The sequence below is a fragment of the Neospora caninum genome, chromosome XII (assembly GCF_000208865.1).
Source record: "Neospora caninum Liverpool complete genome, chromosome XII".
In the NCBI taxonomy this organism is placed as follows: Eukaryota; Apicomplexa; class Conoidasida; order Eucoccidiorida; family Sarcocystidae; genus Neospora; species Neospora caninum.
In genome coordinates this window covers 19,771-39,539 of record NC_018398.1, presented here as the reverse complement: position 1 = coordinate 39,539, position 19,769 = coordinate 19,771, and the positions used below count along the sequence as shown (strand labels likewise).

At 53.1% G+C, this 19,769-nt stretch overlaps 3 protein-coding genes across 3 annotated transcripts; 2 read left to right on the top strand and 1 right to left on the bottom strand.

Moving 5' to 3' along the window:
- Window positions 1-1,320: 1,320 nt before the first annotated feature.
- Window positions 1,321-3,881, top strand: NCLIV_060320 (putative mitochondrial carrier domain-containing protein; the record flags this gene model as incomplete). The annotated part of the gene is made up of 6 exons (XM_003885586.1): window positions 1,321-1,588; window positions 1,752-1,901; window positions 2,165-2,295; window positions 2,896-3,104; window positions 3,375-3,450; window positions 3,765-3,881. 6 exons carry the CDS (start codon window positions 1,321-1,323, stop codon window positions 3,879-3,881), a joined length of 951 nt encoding a protein of 316 aa, XP_003885635.1.
- A 1,847-nt stretch (window positions 3,882-5,728) lies between these two features.
- NCLIV_060310 (hypothetical protein) lies at window positions 5,729-6,431 on the top strand (the record flags this gene model as incomplete). Its single annotated transcript, XM_003885585.1, has 2 exons — window positions 5,729-5,862; window positions 5,918-6,431. The coding sequence occupies 2 exons, from the start codon at window positions 5,729-5,731 to the stop codon at window positions 6,429-6,431; spliced, it is 648 nt and encodes a 215-aa protein (XP_003885634.1).
- Window positions 6,432-8,964: 2,533 nt separating this feature from the next.
- On the bottom strand, window positions 8,965-13,708 carry NCLIV_060300 (cDNA, FLJ96396, highly similar to Homo sapiens ERO1-like beta (S. cerevisiae) (ERO1LB), mRNA, related; the record flags this gene model as incomplete). The annotated part of the gene is made up of 6 exons (XM_003885584.1): window positions 8,965-9,231; window positions 9,641-9,755; window positions 10,242-11,022; window positions 11,266-11,376; window positions 12,049-12,215; window positions 13,677-13,708. 6 exons carry the CDS (start codon window positions 13,706-13,708, stop codon window positions 8,965-8,967), a joined length of 1,473 nt encoding a protein of 490 aa, XP_003885633.1.
- Window positions 13,709-19,769: the final 6,061 nt, after the last annotated feature.

The following is a 19,769-nucleotide window of genomic DNA, read 5'->3' as shown; positions in this document are numbered from 1 at the left end:
AGAGAGTGAGGAAGGAGATCGCAATGACCTTTCGCGGTGAACGGGGCAACACGCAAGACCGAACTTGGAGCCTCGCGTTTGCGAGTTTTCTCGGGTCATCAGCCTTTACCAAGCCTGTGTGCGACGCTCCCACAATCGCACACACTGGATAAAATGCCGCAGAGAACCCAACAGAAGAAAATACGCAAATCACATATATGTGGTTATCAGAACGCATGCTAACTGTAAAGACAGCTCTGCGCTTACGGACCAGCGCCGAGCGGACAGCCAAAAGCTGCGACGCCGATGTCCGGGTGCGGCGTTCCGACTGCACACCGGTCTGCTACTCAGTCGAGAGTTGCGGCGAAATGGAACCACGTCGGTCTCTCAAAAGTGCGGAGTGCAAAGAAGGAAACCTGGCCAAAATGAATGTCTTCCGCGTTTGACAAGTCAGCGGATGAAGCAGGGAGTCTCTCGGTCCTCGTCGAGACAAGACCGCAAGACGCACGCCGTGCAACTGGAAGCAGCTGCGGCACAAATGTTTGATACCGAGAGTCAGGGGAGCATCGGAATCGAGGTGAATGGTTTTCAGTCAGAAATCTTCGCAAAACGTTTTCGAAAATCCAAGCCGTTCTTTGGGGGCGAAGTGCTGAAGGAGAATACAGGTCCAAAACAGGCGCGGCATATGGGAGCCTGTCTTGCGTAGCTAGGCCGACAAAAGCACGCCAGAGATTCGAGAAAAGTAGCAAAGCTCTCTTGGCCCGCAAAGGCTCTCTCTCTCTCTGCCGCGTGCCGCTCGCAGGGTTCACGTTCACGTAGGCTTTCGTATTCCAACTGTGCGCACTCCACAGCGCTGAATTCACTTTGCAGTCGCTTCGAAGTCGTTCACTGCAGTAGGCTGTGAACCGACGGCTGGGCAGTTTTCTTCCGTGTGCTCGGCGGCGAACGTGGGGATTGAGGCTGCCACACAACCTTTGGCAGGGCTGAAGCTTCGCCCTGTCCTGCATGACTGGAAACTGTTTTTCCGTGTGTGCAGGCCGTGTGTCTACAAAGTCTGCGTGAACGGCGTGCGGAAGCTGGCGTATGTCAGCGAAACCGCAGTCTGTGGGGCGTGAGTCGCCACGGGGCTTCTGCCACGGTAACTGACAGCAGCGCACAGCTCGACTGTTCTTCCTTTTCTTCCTTTTGTCCCGAGCGCGCCGCGAGAGGCAGGCGCGGCAGGAGCGACTCTGGAGCAGCAACTCGAGGCGCTTCGAGGTCGAGGTGCGTAGCCCGGGCGCGGATCCTCGCGGGTTTGCATGCGCGAAACCTGAGGGTTAAAACGCGGCTTTCTTCAGAAACATGGCGGCTCCGAGCGCCGCTCCCTCTTCCAGTGCGGACTTCCGAGCTCAGTCAAAGTCCTTCCTCCAGGATTTTCTCATGGGCGGAGTCGCTGGAGGGATTTCAAAGACGGTTGTTGCCCCTATTGAGAGGGTGAAGCTGCTGCTCCAGCTGCAAGACGCAAGCACTCAGATCGGCCATCAAGCGGGGCAGATAAGGAAGTACGAGGGACTCAAAGACTGCTTTGTGCGGGTTTACCGAGAGCAGGGCTTCCTGTCTTTCTGGCGAGGTGAGATCACGCTGCGTCTCGGACGACCCTCGAATGTCAGCAGGCCTGCAGGCTCTTTCTTCGCATTTGAAAGCCGCGGGAGCCCGCTGGCGGTGCTATCTGGCCTACACACGTCGCGTTCTCTCTCCACGTTCCTTTGGAGTCTTGTTCAATGCCTCTTCAGGCAACTGGGCGAACGTTGTCCGCTACTTCCCGACGCAAGCACTCAATTTCGCGTGCAAGGAAAAGTACCAGAAGCTTTTTGTCCGACATGATCCGAAGAAGGATTTCTGGAAATTCTTTGCAGAGATGCTCGCTGCGGGGGGTGCGGCAGGTAAGCTGGGGACACAGACGGCTTGGGACAATGAGCCTCTGCGTACAGTGAGCCCCAGCACGTGCTGAAACAACAGAGAAGAGACAGCATGGCCTTTTTGGGCTCCATGAGACGTGATCCCCCCTTGTGCCGCGCTTGTTCGCATCTACTGAACAGCGCTCCAATGTGAATGTCGACCGCGCGCAAGAGAAGGCCCCAAACGTGGACAGTTGCGGAGATCCACAGGAGCCGCTACACTGGAAATGCGCTCGTGTGCTTTGCAGGCGCCACTTCACTGGCTTTCGTCTACCCTCTGGACTTTGCAAGGACGCGATTAGGAGCGGACGTGGGCAAAGTGCAGGCGGAGCGGCAGTTCACGGGGCTGAACGACTGCATTCAGAAAATTTACAAAGAGGTCGGGCTCGGAACATGGACGGTGCCGCCAGCTCTTGTGTGAGTTCGCAGGATTGCAGGGGCGCGAGTTGTCCAGGGGAGCGATGTACCGTGTGTCGCGTTCAAGAGCGCTGTCTGCCGTTAAACATGGGGGCGTGCGCCTCCCGCGCAGTATCTGGTTCGGTGGCTGTAGACAAACGTGTGAAGACAAGTTGCAAATGATGCGAGCTTAAGACAAAGTGTGCGGTGCCATCAGATCCGTTGTGGTGCGTTCCCTGGAAGCGTAGCGCTGATCTGAATCCGCCTCTAGAGGGCGAAGCTGCAATGTTCATGGCGACAGCGGTGGACGGGTGCTCGCACCATTTCTACGCGACACGGCGACCTGGTATCCGCTCCGGGTGTATCGAACCGCTGTAGCGTCATTCCAGCGCGTGCACGAGAATCCTCATCAACGCAAGGCCTGATTCACGCCCGATTTTGTATTCTCCATCTGGTGTCCGGCTGACGGCATTTTCTGAAAAGTTCATTGTTTGCCAGCTGAGCTCGAAGGGTGGGGGAGCTCAGAGTTATCCGGCAAGGACGCGACACTCCGCTTTCGCAGCATGGTGTCTCTTTGCCGCAGTTTGGTATTCCAGGCCTGTATCGGGGCTTCCTCGTTTCAGTCGCTGGAATCATCGTGTATCGCGCCGCCTTCTTTGGCCTTTACGACACGGCGAAGGCCGTCTTGCCTTCGGATAAGAAAACGAGTCACCCCGTGATGCGGAACTTCGCCATAGGTCTAGGAGTGGAAACTGCTGCGGGTGTGATCGCCTACCCTTTCGACACGGTCAGGTATGCCAGCATCACTCCTGGACTGTCAGTGATTAAACAAGACCCGGGACGTTCTGCGCGTGTGTCCAAGAACTGTGCAATTGGGCAGACAGCCTGGAGACGACGGACCGACGTGTTTCGCCAAGGGGCTGAAAACGAAGCGGACCTACTGGAAGAAACGATCTAGCGTGTCTGGGCTGCAGAGAGGCCGGTGCCAGTGCCTAGGTCACCGAATTGTCTGGAGAACGCTGCTGGGAACTTCCCATTGTTTGCCGATGTTTGGTTTCACAGGCGCCGGATGATGATGCAAGCACTCCGGAGCGATACCCTCTACCGGAATACATGGAACTGTGCGAGCCGGATAGTAGTAAGTCAACGGGAATTCCTGTTCAGATTGCACCCCCCGCCGCGTGGTTCCCTTTTTGGGCCACGGCTGCTGGGCGGCGACCCCTCGATAAGACGACGTTTTTAAGCTGGCAGTGGTTAGTTGCGACTAATAGGTTTTATGGATTGGCCAGCCTGTGGCCAGAGCCGATAGCGACCGACACGGGAGGCGTTCCGTCTCCTGTGTGACGCAGCGTCGGGTTCAGACCCAGGAGGCGCCTCTGTGTCGCTGGAACATGAAACGCGCTGGGACAGGAGACGTAGTTTCCTATTGGATTTCTCGTATCTGTGCTTCAGAGAGAGGAAGGGATAACGGCGTACTACAAGGGGTGCGGCAGCAACGTTGTTCGCGGTGTAGGTGGCGCGATTGTCCTTGTCCTGTACGACGAAATGAAGCGATTTGTTGCGCCGTAGTCGTGCGACGATGTGCGGGTTGACTGCCCGGCTGCGAATCACGTTTAGTCGTTGTGTTGAATTCTTAGTTGTTGTCTAATTTCTGTGGCTCTCCTTGTGTTCTTATCTCGTTCCCTCGGAACACACGTCAACCACTAAAAAACATGCGTGGCACCAAGGGAGAACTATTTGATTCGATCCCTTTGTTTTTCGGTAAAAAAGTTCTGTCACTTTCCAAGCCTCCGGGCACCCGTCAGTGGTGATCGCTGCCTCTCTCCTAGCCGGTCCAACCGAGTCCAGCTTCGGGAACTGAAGCTAGTCAAAACGCTGAACTAGGGGGTATTCCTACGACTCTGAGTTCCGACGTGTACGCCGCGTAGAGAACAAATGTACGTCTACCAATGTTCAGCTACCCCTATAATGGACTCCACTGAGTAGCGAAGTCGTTCCACTCTCACGTTGTGTTGATGGGCGTCTATTTGCCTCTGGTCCACCGACGCGGCTTACCATCGACCACGCAGTATGACATTGTCAGCTGAATCTTCCTTCTCACAAAATGGGCACGCGGTACAGTCCACTGCTTGAGCACTATGGTGCCGTCCCGTGTGAAAGACATACACGGTAAGGTGTTCGTGCAGTGATCCGCACTCCTGCTGCATGCAGCGGTCTCTGCTTCAGATCCTGACGAGATATTTGAGGGTTTATCGTGAAAGCGAGCAGCCATCGGGTTTGCAGAGCAACGCTGTTGTGTTCTCAGTACTGCTCCTCGCGTTTCGCAGTGAATGTGTACAACACACATCACTCTCTCTTGAAAATCCAGACGAATGTCCTCCACTGGATCCGAGGCAGCGAGGAATGCATGGCAGTTCATAGAAACGAGGTGAACACCGAATGCGGCTCTACTCGGCCACGCGTAGCCCTTCCTCGCGGCAGTGGCAGAACGCAATTTGCTGTGATAACAATGTTTGCCGAAGATTTTTCGTTCTGCTCTGCGGATCCGGGACGAAAAACACTACCCTATTTGTATTCTTCTCTGATGCGCCGCTCTCCTTGGGACGGTTGAATAGCCTTGTGAGCCGAAAATGCGAAGGGGCTCATCACGGACCAGTCGCCGACAATAAAGCGCGTAATAACGGTATACTGAGTGTAGCGCTTTCCAGTCTTCCTCTACTTGGCGCGGCAGCCGGTCACGGTATGCCTCAAACCCATTTAAGATGCAGGACACAGGAAAATGCCACATCAAACAATAGGGAAAGTACGCCATCTAACAATGGCCAAGTGGAAAAGAACTCGCTTCCTGAAATACGGTGAAGCAGGATTTTGGGTGGGTAGTTGCATCCTAAGTAAAAAGATGGTGAGGGTCAACCTCTCTGCATGACGCACCACCGGAACGTCGAAACGGCAGCTTAGAGCGTCAGCTCATGTCCCATTGCGCAACAGCGCCGGTAATGCTCTGGTGGTCCTTAATGCTTCTTAGGCGGCCACAGAAAACCACTATTGCACGAGGTGTGACACAGCGTATTGTTATTGTGGTAAAACCTGACCCCAGTGAACAGAAGGAACACAGAGCTTATGGCAGGGACCTGAACGTTACCACGGCTTCACATGTGACTGCAGTCAGCGGCCAACACTCGTTGTTCCAGCTCACACTGATGGTTAATCATTCACCTGTTCCTTCATGGGACGACCACTTTTTCGCACCTTAGCGTGTGTCTCACCTGTCAGTACACCCGATCACACGCCTCCCGAACTCGGAGCTGTCGGCGGGTCGCATACCAAAAGTGACCTCGTACAGGGCAGACCACTGTTAATCGCCCACAAGTACGGAACTGCAGCCAGTTAAGGTTGTCTTACCGAATTGTCGAACAATGCTGCGACTCTGTTCGTTCGTCTTAGCTTGCTGGCTGGCACACAGTTCGCGTTCGGTTGCCCTTCCAGTCGACGATGCTGAGCCAGAAGCTGAGCCTCCCACTGTAGTCTATGAGACCTCGGACCCGCACGAGTAAGTCTTCCTGTGAAGAAAGGGCTGACTGAACGCCTAGTTAACGATTACACAGTGCAGCGACAGGCTCGATAGAGGAAATTCTGAAGAAGCAAGTGCAGGATAGTGTGGCAGCAAGCACCCGAGACTTGGCATTCTCCGCCAGCGGCAGGACGGATGACTCCGGCAATTCTACCGCTGCTGCCGATGAGAAGCTGCAGCAACTAAAAAAGGAAACTGAACTGCAGAAAACGCGTGCAGCTCAAGAGCGCGAGCGCATAGACGAAGAGCATAGCCGCCACTCACGTGACATGATGGAGATGGAGGACACGCTCAGCAAGAAGCTAGGTGAGCTGCAAGGAAGGGAGCAAAACCTCTATGCGGCACAGCACCGGCTCGAGTCGCAGTTGGGAAAGGGTGAAGCGGAAATGATAAACGTTCACCAGCAAGCAGAGGAAGGGCGTTTTCTCCACCAGAGGATACAGAAAAATATCTTCGACGGAGAACAAGAAAAGCTGAAGTCAAAATACAAGAGTCGAATCCATCCCCACCGATTTGCACATGCAAAAGAATCAGGATTGCGGCAGTAAACGGCATTGAAAGGGCCATTGAAACTGTTGGATCGAGTGCGTCGAGCGACCAGCAGCATGTGGGTCGAAACCATTAAGAATCTCTTGTATCATGTTCGTGCTTATCATATAAGATGTTCTATGCAATTTCCTCGTCTACTTGCGTTTCCTCACTCTACCATCCGCTTCCGTGACCGCCCGCCGATGCTTTTGTGAGACGGCAGTTAATGACCTCTCATATTGTGGGTTCCTGACGACTTCGATTTCGGTATCGTTCCCGAAAAAACCGTGTCCCACTCTAAGTCAGTTGAATATGTTTGCCGCTTTCTTCTGAAGGACAAATGTTGTTATTGCTGCTATGGTGAACATGCCCGGGGATCAAACAGACTATGTGGGCGTTCCTCCGTGGACGCAATAATCGTAACACGACTGGAGAGCGGCCGACTCCCCGGAAAAGCAGGTGCTTGATTACTGTTGCAGTGTGTAAACCGTGGCCGTTACGCTACGAAAGACGAATTCAGGGATCAATCCACTCTAGCTCCTTTTAAGAACCGACAACAAAGTCAATAACGTAGGTGCCGAAAATTGCAAAAGTAGCTACGAGACAGTTGCAGCAACTTCGAAAGGCAGCGAAGCCCGGCAAGATCGGGTGATCTATAATTCGTACTCGGCTCAGCGTTGTCCGAAATTACACGACCAGCACGTGTCTCTGCTATTTGCAGCACCTCGAATGTAGCAAGATTTTTCACTCGAAGAGATATATACCTCGTCATCACTTGAATACGACCGATGACAAAGTTGCACTAGGATACCATCACTGTATACTGGCCTCTTCCTCTGCCTTACTGAACACACGAGGATCTCGTCTATAGGCCATCGCTGAGGCATGGCTTACCGGTGTAAACTGCTTTACATGCTTCGTGGTCTCTAACAAGTCAAAGTGCAATGCCTGTTTTGTGGCAGCAGTTTTTGATGCGAACCGTTGTTTCGAAAGTCCTTGTCCGGTAGGTGGTTGTGTACGACACTCAGACACTCGTTCGTACTTTCGTCACATGGCACGCCTGTTACTGCAGGGGCTTTAACGTTAGTCAAAAGAACCTGGCCCGCAACAGGCATTGTTACGACTTCCTGAAGTGCACCTGTTCGTTGCATATAATGGTACCCACAGAAAGTGGTGCCTGCTGTGCCGGGTATTGGTCGTTTGCATGTGCTGGTCGCTGAATTTATTCACAAGGAATGCCTCGTCAGAAAAAGATGTTATTCCTTTCGACAACTTCCAAGTTTCTGGTGTGATTATCCAGATAGTTTCTATACGACTCTATCTCATGCAGGAAACGGGTGTGAATAGGTGGGGAATTTTGAGTTGGGAGGTCCGTCGCCCGACGGAGGCACGCAGTGTGCCAGCTGCAGCTCACTTGATGACGTATATGAGGTATGTCCGTATCGAGAATTCCGAGAGTTGTGCAACGCTCGGAGAAATGCACAAAATCCGATTTGCCCTGTCGACGAAGTGTAAGACCGGGTGACGTGGAAGCTTGACGACACCCGGTCTCTGACGCCTTTACCGACATGAGAAGGCTTACACGTCGTCTGCAGACAACAGCGCTCAACGAGGTCTTCCGCCACGGACAACGCAGGATACGGGCAGACTAATTTACCCTTTGGAAACGGGACAAGGCTGGTTCTCTGGGCAACACTGAGTGCCACTGCAGCGCATTTGTCTATCGCCACATCTCGCCCTCATGGTGCTACTTGGAATATATGCATGTGTGAACGCGTGCGTCCTCACGTAATACGTGCAGGTGGGGGGAGATGTATATATATATATATATATATATATACGTATATATCAGATGATTCCCACGCTCTCTCCTGGCAGGGAGCCAGCACATGACGAAGGCCTATTTTCGTCCCCACTACACGCGCCGCTGTCAAGAGTTGTCAGTTTCGTCGCTACTCTATCTCTTATGTGCCCGGGCTCTTCACGTGTGGCCACCTCTCTGCCACCGAAATGCACACAAGAAAACTCGCGTGATTACCCAGCCGTGTCATAATCGAAAAGATGTGACGAGCTTTGGGAACGACAATTAGACGCATGACACTTCTGATCACACTCAGTGACATTACAGCGACTGCGCAAGACAACGGGGAATGGGAAAATCGTGCATTCTTCCGCCTGGAAATTTTCTAACGACACGCCCGAACAGAAGATGTCGTTCGGATGCGTTTCGACTTTGCGAATCTTTTTAAGAACACAGACTAGTCAGGCATACCCTCGGCGGTAAGACGTGCCACTCAACCATGCTTTTCACAGGTGGATGGGGCTCAATCTATGCATAACTACGCTGCACAATACCGGGAACCAATGGAGTTCGTTGGACGATGCGCGCACAGACATACTTGAAGAAAGCACGCTGACGAAGGTCAGTTGTGGCACAAACGACATTTTGGTAAGTTGAAGTTTGAAAGTTTTGCTTCAGTGTTACAATGTGAACAGCACAAACCGACGTCAACAAAAGCGCCACTCGAGATTGTTTCCCACCACATGCTTCGCTTAGGTGAACTTTTTTTTAAAGCGCATGCTTTTGGTGTCGCTCCGTCTCGCCCGGCCACCGCCAGCCCAGACAAAATAAACAACGAACAAGAGAATAAGCAGCAGGAGAGCGATGAAGAATGCGCACACCCCCGCGTTGTGCATGTATATTCGGTCCTGCATTTGCTCCACTACGCGGATGGATTCTGCAAAGTAGTAGAGTGCATTGATTAGCGCAGCAACCTGGTTCCGCTCAAGTGACGGCATTGCGTGAGATGGGGAGAGCATCTGAGAGGGAGCATCAACGGCAACACGCACATATTCGGTTCAGCGCATTTTGATACGTCAGCCGCATGGAGAGCTGGCGCGGAGGTCACGCGAGCGCCGGGTACACGAAACGGCGCGAGATGTGGACGCATCAGGCTTGGTTCGCCGGTCGGAGCGGAGTGTCGTTATCAAAACCAGACATACGGCCCAGTTTCTTTCCTCAGGGAGGTACATCAGACGGGTAGTATGCAGGCGCAGATGGCGTACAACCCGTCCAAGGATTAATTATACCCATCTGTGTATCTAAAGTTGATGCCCGGTTACATATTTTAGACGCTACCTTTCCGGCTAAACTGTGACTTGTCAAACCAGTCTGGGATCACACACAGCAAAGTGTGACAGTCCGCCGTGATGGGTGAAAAATCCTTACCCGAGCAGCGATGTGCAATGCTGTTAATTTGATCTTGCCGTGGAGACGGCACTTCTCGCAGGGAACGCACCGTAGGAGCCTGTCGATGCCTTCAGTTGTCTGCAGGAAGTGAAGCCTGAAGGTAAATGACATCAAATGGTAACGGCGCAACGGTCAGCATTGATGCGAGGTCTTAGCACCTGTGGAAGGAGGAAACGTGTTCGATGTACCAGCGCAAATAAAACGAATCAAAAACTGCAGGCACTGTGTGTATCGAATGATCCATTTTCCGAACATTCGACAGCATCTCTTCCGCGTCAGATGGGCCGATGCCGCTCGTTGCCAAGAGCGACGCAGGGTCGACAACTGGTTTCTAGGGTACCATGTATACAGCGCAGAGCTTCAAGCCTCCACCGACGCGTAATCAACTCACAGCGAGAAGCCGCTTCCTCTCACCCACGTGACAATGACCGTGAGCTGTTCTGCAGATGTGTCTTGCGAAACCCATCGAGACAAAACGAAAGTCTCCGCAGGAAGCGAGCCCCTGCGGAACCGCGTCAGCAGCGAAAGTACACAGCACTGACCACGCGTCCACTCCTTGTCTCTTGCGGAAATGCGATACCTGGAGCTGTCGAAAAATGGCTTCCTCATATGATCCGACGAGCAAGCGTGCAGAGACGATGTCGTCACATTGAGCATGTGAAGCAGTTCTGCTCGGGTCGAGAGGTCTTCACGGGTGTTTCCAGTCTCGCACGAGCACTCCTGCAGGATATCTGTCAGCCCGCACGCCGCGCGCAGTAGAACTCCGAAAGTGAAATACAAATTCTGAATCCGAGCAGGGTGCGTCGCAAGGCGCTCGCGAAAGAAATCGAGATTCGCGACAAAGACGGGAGGCGCGGGTGCACTATAGCTTCCATTTCCCTTCGGACCTGGAGGCGCCACTGACACTGGGTACGGCAGTGGAGGAAGTGAGTCATCTCGAGTGTTGAAATTTTCAGCAGCAAGTGCCGCAATGTTTGCTTGCATGCCAGACAACAACCGTCTTAGGTTCGCATTGTTCGAACACGCCCACGCGCTGGAAGAGCCTTCTAGACGAGGATCATTGAGGTTCTCTGGAAAAGGGTTTTCGCTCTCTGACCCCGATCGGAGGGTAGCGACAGCTGGTTCGCTGTTTAAGCGCGCCACTGGCACTTGATCGTACAGGAGACGCCACACAACCCCGCCGTCGTATTTCGTGAAGCACGGAGGATTCAAAAGTAGGTCGACGTAAACTCCAGTGGGCTGAGTGACGTTGCTCTTAGGGAACGCGCCCCCCTGCTGTAGACGTTCTGGTGTCTTGAACATTGAGAAAGGATCGTCCGGTTGCCTGCTGGATTGGTCTTGCGTCCACCGCGTGAAGGACGCTGCGAAAATGCCACCGGACAGCACAGATAGACGACAGAATCCATGATGCGCGTGCAATGCTTCTGCGCCAAGCCTTTTGTTCAAACGTGAAACACAGCTTGTACGCGTGACACGGTGTATGCTCCCAAAAAGTATGGAACGTACGAGACAGTTCTGCCTATCTTGCAACGCGAAATTTAAAAGTACAGCAACACCAGCACGAGGACGGTCGCATGCTTGCCAAAGAAATGGGCTTGCCCCACCTGAGTGACGCCGGTCCACGAACTCTTCGTCCGGCTTTTGCCGCCACGTGCGCGGAATCTCATCATCAGAACACTGGCAGAGCCCACAGCGCTGGGGCTCCGAGCATTTATCTGAAGAAACACCAGCACATGAGACGCACATGGACCAGTGTTGGTATGCGTCCGCTAGCATTTCAGGAGTTGCGTCTGTTGTCATCGGCCAACTTGGTAAGTATTTACCTCGAGCTTTGATCTGTCACCCGTACAGGTATGGATGCCATCAGGTCCACCAAAGGCCTCGGCAGGCACGGTATCACGTAACGGTTGCTTACGCTTCACAAGATCAACGGGCTCTCTATCCCTGACAGGGAGTGTCTCCCCTAAGAGAGATTTTGGCATCGAGCACTAGACCTGCGCATCCTCACGGGTCCCCTGTTCGGTAGCTCCGCTTGACCACCAGTGCCTTACGCAAACAAGAAATCGACCACACCCGTGCGGCATTCACGACGCATGCGACAGGTTGTGGCGGATTGAAAGGGTTTCATGGAGAAGCTCCAAGTCCCGCAGGCTGGCTGCAGCTGTGCCACGCCTTGGCCTGTGCAAATTCATCTGCTGAAGAACTGTAAGCGGATAACTCGATTCTACTGAGGATCTCCACTTCCCTGACGGCAAAGTTGTAAACACCAAGCGGCTTTGTCCGGCGAGGCGCCACTATCCGATAAGCTCAGCTCCCCGGCAGCAGTGCATTCACACTTCTTCGCCGGGACATTTAGAGTAACCGTTTCGCATGCAACGAAATCTCACCGGCATTGTCTCGCAACAGGTGGTCCAAGCGCGGGTCCGCGCATGTATCCGCCAATAGAGACAGTTTGAAAATACGAAAAAAAGTCCGCTGCTTTAGGCGGTGGAGAATCGGTAGGACAATCCGCGCATCCTCGGACAGTTGGGCCAGCGACGGAAAATCGAGACACCTGGAAGCGCAAGACCAGATGAATCCCAGAAAGCATGCCTAGGACACAGTGAGGCCTGAGCGTTTCTTGCTGGCCTCGCGACAGAGTTGGCTGCCGTTCAGTCAGGCACTCATCTTGCGTGGGTGGTCCGGTAAAAAGTTCGTGCAGACCGAGGGAGGCCGGACATCGCTGATTCGTTATCTTTCATACTTTCAGCCAAGAGGGTACATGATCGATGTTGTATACAGTCCGTCATGGAAGTAGGAAAGTGGGTAGCCGGTTGGCACAGCGGACCCCCCGGCGATCCGTTGACAGGAACCAAAGCGATAAACATTGGTTTTTGACTCATGTGCAATTCGCGTGCCCGGTTCATCGGCCACACAAGATCCCAGTCGACAGGAAACAGGATTCCACGGCTGATAAGCGGGTAGCAGACTCAGCGAGATGGAGCAGAAAGGACGCCGAGCTCACCGAGGGAAGGTTTCCGACGGGCGTTGCAACTCCCAGGACTGAAGAAATGACGGCAGATATGGTCGGGCCGTCATGTATAGCCGCGTGACCCAGGAAAACAGAAAGTTCGGTAGCTCGTCATACGTCTCTTTTGAGAGAGAAGCAGAGGAAGACGGAGCAGCCGAACAGAAGAGGGATGCTTCATGGCAACTGAAGACGAGCATGATTCCGAGAGCCAGCTGCAGGGAGCGCCGCGTGACAGTTCGTGCCGCCGGTGCTCCACCGGGGCATCGCCCTCTTGTTATTTCCATGCATCGAGACCCTTCCATAATACAGACAGGCCTAAAAGCCACTGCTCTGGCCACGCCTGAGCGTCTCCGACATCCGAAAAGCGTTTCCAGAGTCCGGTCTTGTTAGCGCCTCACGCGGGTCGGTCCTCGCCAAAAGAGCGCGTCCATGAACGTTGAGGAACTTCCTCGCACCTGTTCTAAATCGTTCTTGCGACCTGCCGAAGAGAAACCACCAAAGGAAAATAGTGCCGGCCGATGCCTCCAGCACCCGCTCGTGCCAGGCACACTCGCCAACTCGGCCGAGGTCACACGCAGCGAACGAAGGAACACAGAAAAAGCAGGCAACGGCGCAAAGCTGCAGGTACGATTCTCTTATTGCCGACGGCTTTAGTCTCGTGGTGATACTGAAGAAACGAATGATTCCGATACAAATATGGACGTATTCTCGCGAATTCTTTACCGGCAAGAAATCGTCAGATCCGTGCCAGGCGCGCCTGGGTACGTGTGTTCCAAGGTCCAAGGTTTACGGTGTGTCCATAGCACACACACACACACACATCAAATGGACGAACGGAAGAAAAAAGGCAGTATGCCACCAAGGAAGTTACTTGATGAGAAGAGACTAATGTCTGAAAATACGCCATAGGAGAGGAACACACAAATGAAGTTAGACGAGCAGCAACCCCGCTTGCACACCGTCGTGGCGCACCGAGAGAAGCCTCTGAGTTGACGGTTGGTCTACCACCCACCACGCACTTTCAGCGCGCGCCGCATGCAGGAATCACACAAATGTGTTAGTAGTCAGCCGTCAGGAAAGTTTAACCGTCGGATGTCAGTTTTTGTGGGTTTCGATTTTTAGGTCATGGTTCATCAACGTCTGCATGGACAAAGGGATACTCTGCGCATCCGGTGTCTCGTCCCATTTGTTACCGTCTGAGCTGAAGTAGGAGTGGTGACCAGAAGTGACCCTACAAGGAGCAGCCAGAGTCGTCGGAATGATTTCATGAATAATTGCTCTCTCAGCCGCATACAGGAGATCTCTTCTACATTTCACGGTTCGTGTATGGCTGTTGAACGAGGGGCCAACTTCCTAAAACTCGCCATGTGCTGTCGAAACGAATCTCCTGGCGAAGCAGTGAAGCCTTCCGGTGACCGCTTGCTGCCAACATAAATAAGAAAATCGCACGGTCTCGTCCCCATTCTCTGCATTTGCTAGTAAGCATCGCCAAGCGGCACTTCCTTCATCCTATCAGGTGCTGGCTGCGGGCGCTGGGTGTCTTCGTTTCTGCATTTGACACTAGCCTACAGCTTGATGCGTGGGCGGCACTTGTGACCACTGTACTGATGCAGCTAACGAAACGAAGCACTTACGGGGTGGGCCTGCGACGGTTTCTGCCGCAGCACAAGGGACTAATGGCGGAAGAATGCTATTGTGAGGACTGACAAGGACCGTTCAGGCCCCTGCATGGGCCAGTGACCCCACATGTGATCGCTGTCCCGCCACATACGGCCTGCAAGTGCCTTTTAGGATGGCACTAGGGATGTTCATACGCAAACACTTCAGTCCAGCTGTTCCAGTAGCGTTCTCACGAGTTGAGCAACTCACCATATGCTAAGCTGTGGCTCGGATACAATCCGCCCGGTCCACGCTCCTCGGAGTTCGACTGCAGCTCGTCCATGTGCAGACAGCGGATTGGGCGCAGCAGTTCAGGATCGGTCCTTCGTCCCGAAAATTTACACCTGGCACTCGGTTCTTGAGAAACAGCACGATAACACAATAGCACTTGGGTCCGGTAAACAAAGATATTCAATATCTAAACCAGCAGTCCACTTCCTAGAAGATACTCCCCAGAAAAAGGTTGCAAATAATCGTGTCTCAGAGATTACCGCTCCCAGTACGAAGGGTACTGAGCCTTTTCTGAGACTTGTTCATAGTTGAGGGTTTGAGAGGAGAGAATCTGTCTGCACCAGAGATAGTGCCATCAAGGACGCCACGCCACCCGACCCCGGCTGGCAGCGACCACAAACAGTTGCCATGGCCGTGAGGAAACACTATGCGAAAATGGTTCACTATCTTAAACAAGGAGCAAGGGAGTTCCGACAGCAGCTTATGCGGAAATATGCATGTATCTCCCTAGTCACTGGTCAGTTGATGTCCACAGTTGCTCTCAAACCCGAATTTGCTGGCGTCCACACGTGCAATGGTCTATCTGCCTCTGTGGAAACCAACAAACAGTGCTAGCTAATCCCTTGTTCAGAAGTAAGTTCAAGACCACCTTGTTCACACCTCGCCTCCGCGACGGAACCCCCCAACGACTCGCTGACAGTAATGGAAGAAGCAAAGCCGGTAATCGTCCCCCCCATGGTGCGAGAATTCTTTTTCGCCATATGATCTCTTTCCAGACATCCGTTCCCAGAACCCCTCTCTTGCCAGTAATTTACAAGGTGCGACGAGGTGTTCAGTGCTGTGTAGCGCGAAGTGACAAAGGCATACCAAATGAGAAAGCGAGAACCTCGAATGTGAGAAAGAGAGAGATCGACCGGACGCCAGAGAGACCTAGTTGGACCGAAAACCCGCAGGTGGATCCGGCTGGCGCTTTGGGACACACTCCTGCCGTAGATCGGCCAGAACAATTGTTTAAAACGATGAGAAAGGATTCCAAAGGCGTCAAACAGGCTCCTGGTTCCCCTCAGTGGTCCCCCTACCACAAGTTCCGTTGCGCTTTCCTGTTCCTTCTTGTTGACAGCAGCTCTGTCTTTTACTCTTTAGATTTCCAAATTTTTTTCATTCTCTCTTGACATTTTTTCACTGTGCTCCTAAGCCCTCTACCACCGTCCTTTTCACTAAATTATATCTCCTGCCTTCGTTCCATTTTCCAGGTTTGCGGCCTCCTCGACCCCCGCGCCTGTGTCGGCCGTTTGACAAGCGAGTTGGCTTTCCCTCCAATGGTGACGCTGATACGTTTGTGACAGCGAATGCGCCGAGTCGCAGACGTTTTCCTAGCATCCCTCTTCTTCTCGCCGGTGCTTTGTGGCGGAAGAGATCTCAACTTCTCTCTTGATTGCTGGAGACCAGCAGGGAGCCAGGAGGTCGTAGAGTCGAACGAGCTCGACGGGACCGACCCCAAGACGTCGTTTGACCCCGCCTCTCCTGAACTCGTTTCAAAGAGGGCCCTGGTTTTCTAGAGGCGACGCTGCATTGAGTTGTCCTGATCTCATATATGCTCGAAAGCCACCCATAAGGTTTGTCTTTTCGATGGGGTTCTTCGTTTGAGAACTAGACCGAGGTAGCCGTGGATGACGGCGGCGAACGCCAGCCAGCCGGCACTGAAACGGCGCGCACCCGGTCCCGCGTCTCCGTTGTCTCATTGCACGCTGTCGCAACTTGCTTGTCGCGGACAACGCTTCCGTGCCTAGCGGATGGGGCTCACTGACCGGACGAGTACCTCGGGGTGAAGAAGCGTCTGCCCAGATTCATCGGCTTTCATCAAGCGCCGCATGCAGTCCGCCGACTGCCCACTCCGGACACAGGTTCTCCCTGTTGACTACCAATTCACTGCGGAAAGTATAGAATGCTCGCACCAAAAGCTCGGCCTGACTGGCGCGTTGTCCGTCATGTTGCTGTCATCTGTCCCCTCACGCTAAGTCCCAGTACTGTAAAGCGCTTAGATTTTTTGTCTTGTGCTGGCAGTTGTGGCCACCTTTTCCTAGTGTCCTTTAAGCGGGCTTCGAAAACCCTTTTCCCCAGCGATTCCCCGCTGTCTCCAAAATTGTGAGGCTTCCTGCCTCGAGGCGGCTGTCATGACCCAGCCAGAGCTTCTTCGCTTTTCGTTCACGGCTTCTCGTGACGTTTTTTCATCAGAGATCCAATCTAGACGCAGGACGACAATCTGTGCTGGGGAAGCGAACGGGGGCGAGCAGATGAAGGTTCATGCGTTTCAGCAGAAACGTTCTCGACTCTCAATAGGATCCGCGCTTCCCTCTCAATCGATACAGCATGCCGTTTTTCAACATGGTTCGGACCACCATCGTCTGCGCAGCTCGCTGCTTGACGGTTTTCTCTCCCCTTTTTTCCGACTGATCTACGCACTGATTGTACACACAGGCCTGGCTGTCACCGTCACTCATCTTGAGACAGATGGTGAGGACGGTCATGCCAATGCTGAGGAATGGACACAAGAAGGGAACAGAAATGCACAGAAGAATAAGAGAGCCATACAACGAGTTAGTTCAACGGAGAAATCCAAGCGCAACGCGAGGACGCAGTGAACGTCCGGCGGTCGCCCTGTGTCCGTCAACCCTCCAAAGTTACGCATGGACACGTCAAAAAGCGGTGCGTGGAATGTGAGTAGACAGACAGGTACGACAACGAGTACCTCGAACGCTAAAAAATGTGGCGTCGGCGCCGAGGAACGCATCATGGGCAGGCCCACCACTTGAGTCTGGCCGTGTCATAGCACGCCACGTCCACAGAAAGCACTGGGCACTGGTCCTTCTCACTTCTTCGGCCACGATCCAATGGCTTTGCCCGGCTCGACTTGCCGTCGTACTGGATAATTTGTTTTTGCGGAAAGGCAGCAAGCACTGACTGGATAGCCAGACACGGTGGTGTCCCGGCTACGGGAGGAGGTATGAAGTGTGATAGTGGTTTCCTGCAGCAAGGTGACAGATCATGACGAAAACACATGAAAGCAGCTGCGGACATTCCGGCAGGTGGTCAGGCGCGCATGCGTGCACGGAGTGGGTGTGTTGTCGTAGGGTTTGGCGCTGAGCAGGAACGAATTACCTTCGGAAAGACTTTCTTTCCTATGTGCCTCACGATTTCATACACGCGTCGCTTGGCTGGTGCTGCCAGTAATATACGCACATACGGCAAGTCGAGTGAATGTGTTGTCGCGTCCCTTTCTTGTAGGGAGAATCAGACAGACTGCAGCAGGGGGGCCATGCGGTCGAGGTGAGGAGCCCATGTGCCACTGTGTTGCGTAAAGGCGGCCGATTATTGAAAATTTTGGGGCCCGCCGTGCTACGCCGATGTAAATAAAAATGCGGTGTAAATAACCACGTACTCACTCCCGTCGGGGAGGCACATGTTAACTGCGGCGCGGGGGGTGTCTAACTTTCTGAATTCTGTAGTCAGGATGACGAGGTAGGACGCGTCGTGTGGCGTCAAGCCTCAGACCAGGCAAGTGCGGGGTATTGTGCAAAAGCGAGTCCCGTAGTTGTCTACACATATGGATATCTGAGTCATGTGCGTACACTATAGATATATCCGCGAATGAGAGCGCACATTCAATCGAGAGTCCAATTCGACTTTTGCAGGTGAAGGGATAAACCTCTGTTGAGTTCACTAGGGCAGGATGTGTGTAAAGAACGAGGTGAGCAGTACTGGTGGAGAGCTTGACGCATGCCTGCCTTTATGTCGCGGCTGTCAGATACTGCAGATAACAGTGCCAACGGTAACAGTGCCATTCCAGTAAGCAAAAAACGCCGCATATTGTAGCGGTCGCGTTCAGCGGTCGCGCATCCGAGCAGGAAGCGAACTATTTATATAGATATACATGGCGTAGGATAACGGCGGACAGAGAGGTTTACTTGCTCGTATCCCGTACAATAGAAAATGGAATATAGGGGGGACCGGCTGCTATTTGGTAAAACTTCAGGACCACAGAAGTGAATTACAGAGAGGCGTATATTTCTATCTCGTACACATTTGTTTGCAGATGCGCGCGATTTACGGGTCGAATGCAAGCGAAGTCACACTCCTTCACCTGCCTATTCCGTCGAGTTCGCCCGCGCAACGATGTGCTTGACGCCTGTCCACATGAGGTGTCCTCAGGCAGAGCTTGTAGGCGACGTGTCTGGGGGCCAAGTGTGGCATCAGTGATATGTTCTACTGTAAAGCACCGTCGGTAATGAAGGGCGACGAGAGCAATCAGCACCTCGAAGCAGCGGCAGCTGCTGGAGAAAGCGAGATTGCAGAGCGGATCTTACTTTTTTCCCATGCCACTGGCATCTGCGTGTGGATGCGACCAACAGGAGGACAGCACCATGTACGGATTCAAGGGCGAGACATACTCAAACAGTATTCCACATGAGTTGAGGGAAGTGTTCTTGATGGTGCTGCCTCTTCTTCTGCTCAAGTGGTGGGGTCACGAAGAAGGGGTCGAAGCCTACGAAGGGAAGGAGAGAAATCTGATGCAGTCATTCTGGAGGTCGTAATTATGACCGTTGTGGCCGTCTTGCAGGAAATGCCAAGGGAGGAAGAACACGCTCAACAGATGCAATCGGCGTGTAGGGGGGGCGCGGGCAGGTTTCCAGACAGCAGGAGTGATTTCATGTTTCCGACCACCGCCATGTAACATGAATTAGGCGACCATCCGATCGGCGAGTATCAGAGGTGAAAGGCAGCAGCACTATGGAACCTACCGGAGGTCTACACCCTCTCGTACTCGTACACTTCTTTCCATCTTTCAGAAGAATTCCTTCGCTGTCGAGTGACTGGCTTTAAATAGGAGGGGGGGCAGCCCAGGTTTATGCTGTAATAATATACAGGACGACAGGCTCCAGGTCGTATTACCAAAAACTTGCCTCTCGGGTGGCAGAGACGAAGTAACAGCAGCCACTAATGGTCAGCCAGCTTAGCTGTGCTGACTCATGTAACTTGTCGACTTGGGGGGCACACATGGTGGTCGAAAGCAAACAAAAACATGGTTCCCACCCCAAAGTCATCGATGGTGCCTGCAAAGGGTACCTCATTCAATATAAAACCTGCACTCGGCTCCGCTCCTCAAGAGTGACCAACATGTCATCTAGCTCAACGATTGAAACAGTTTGC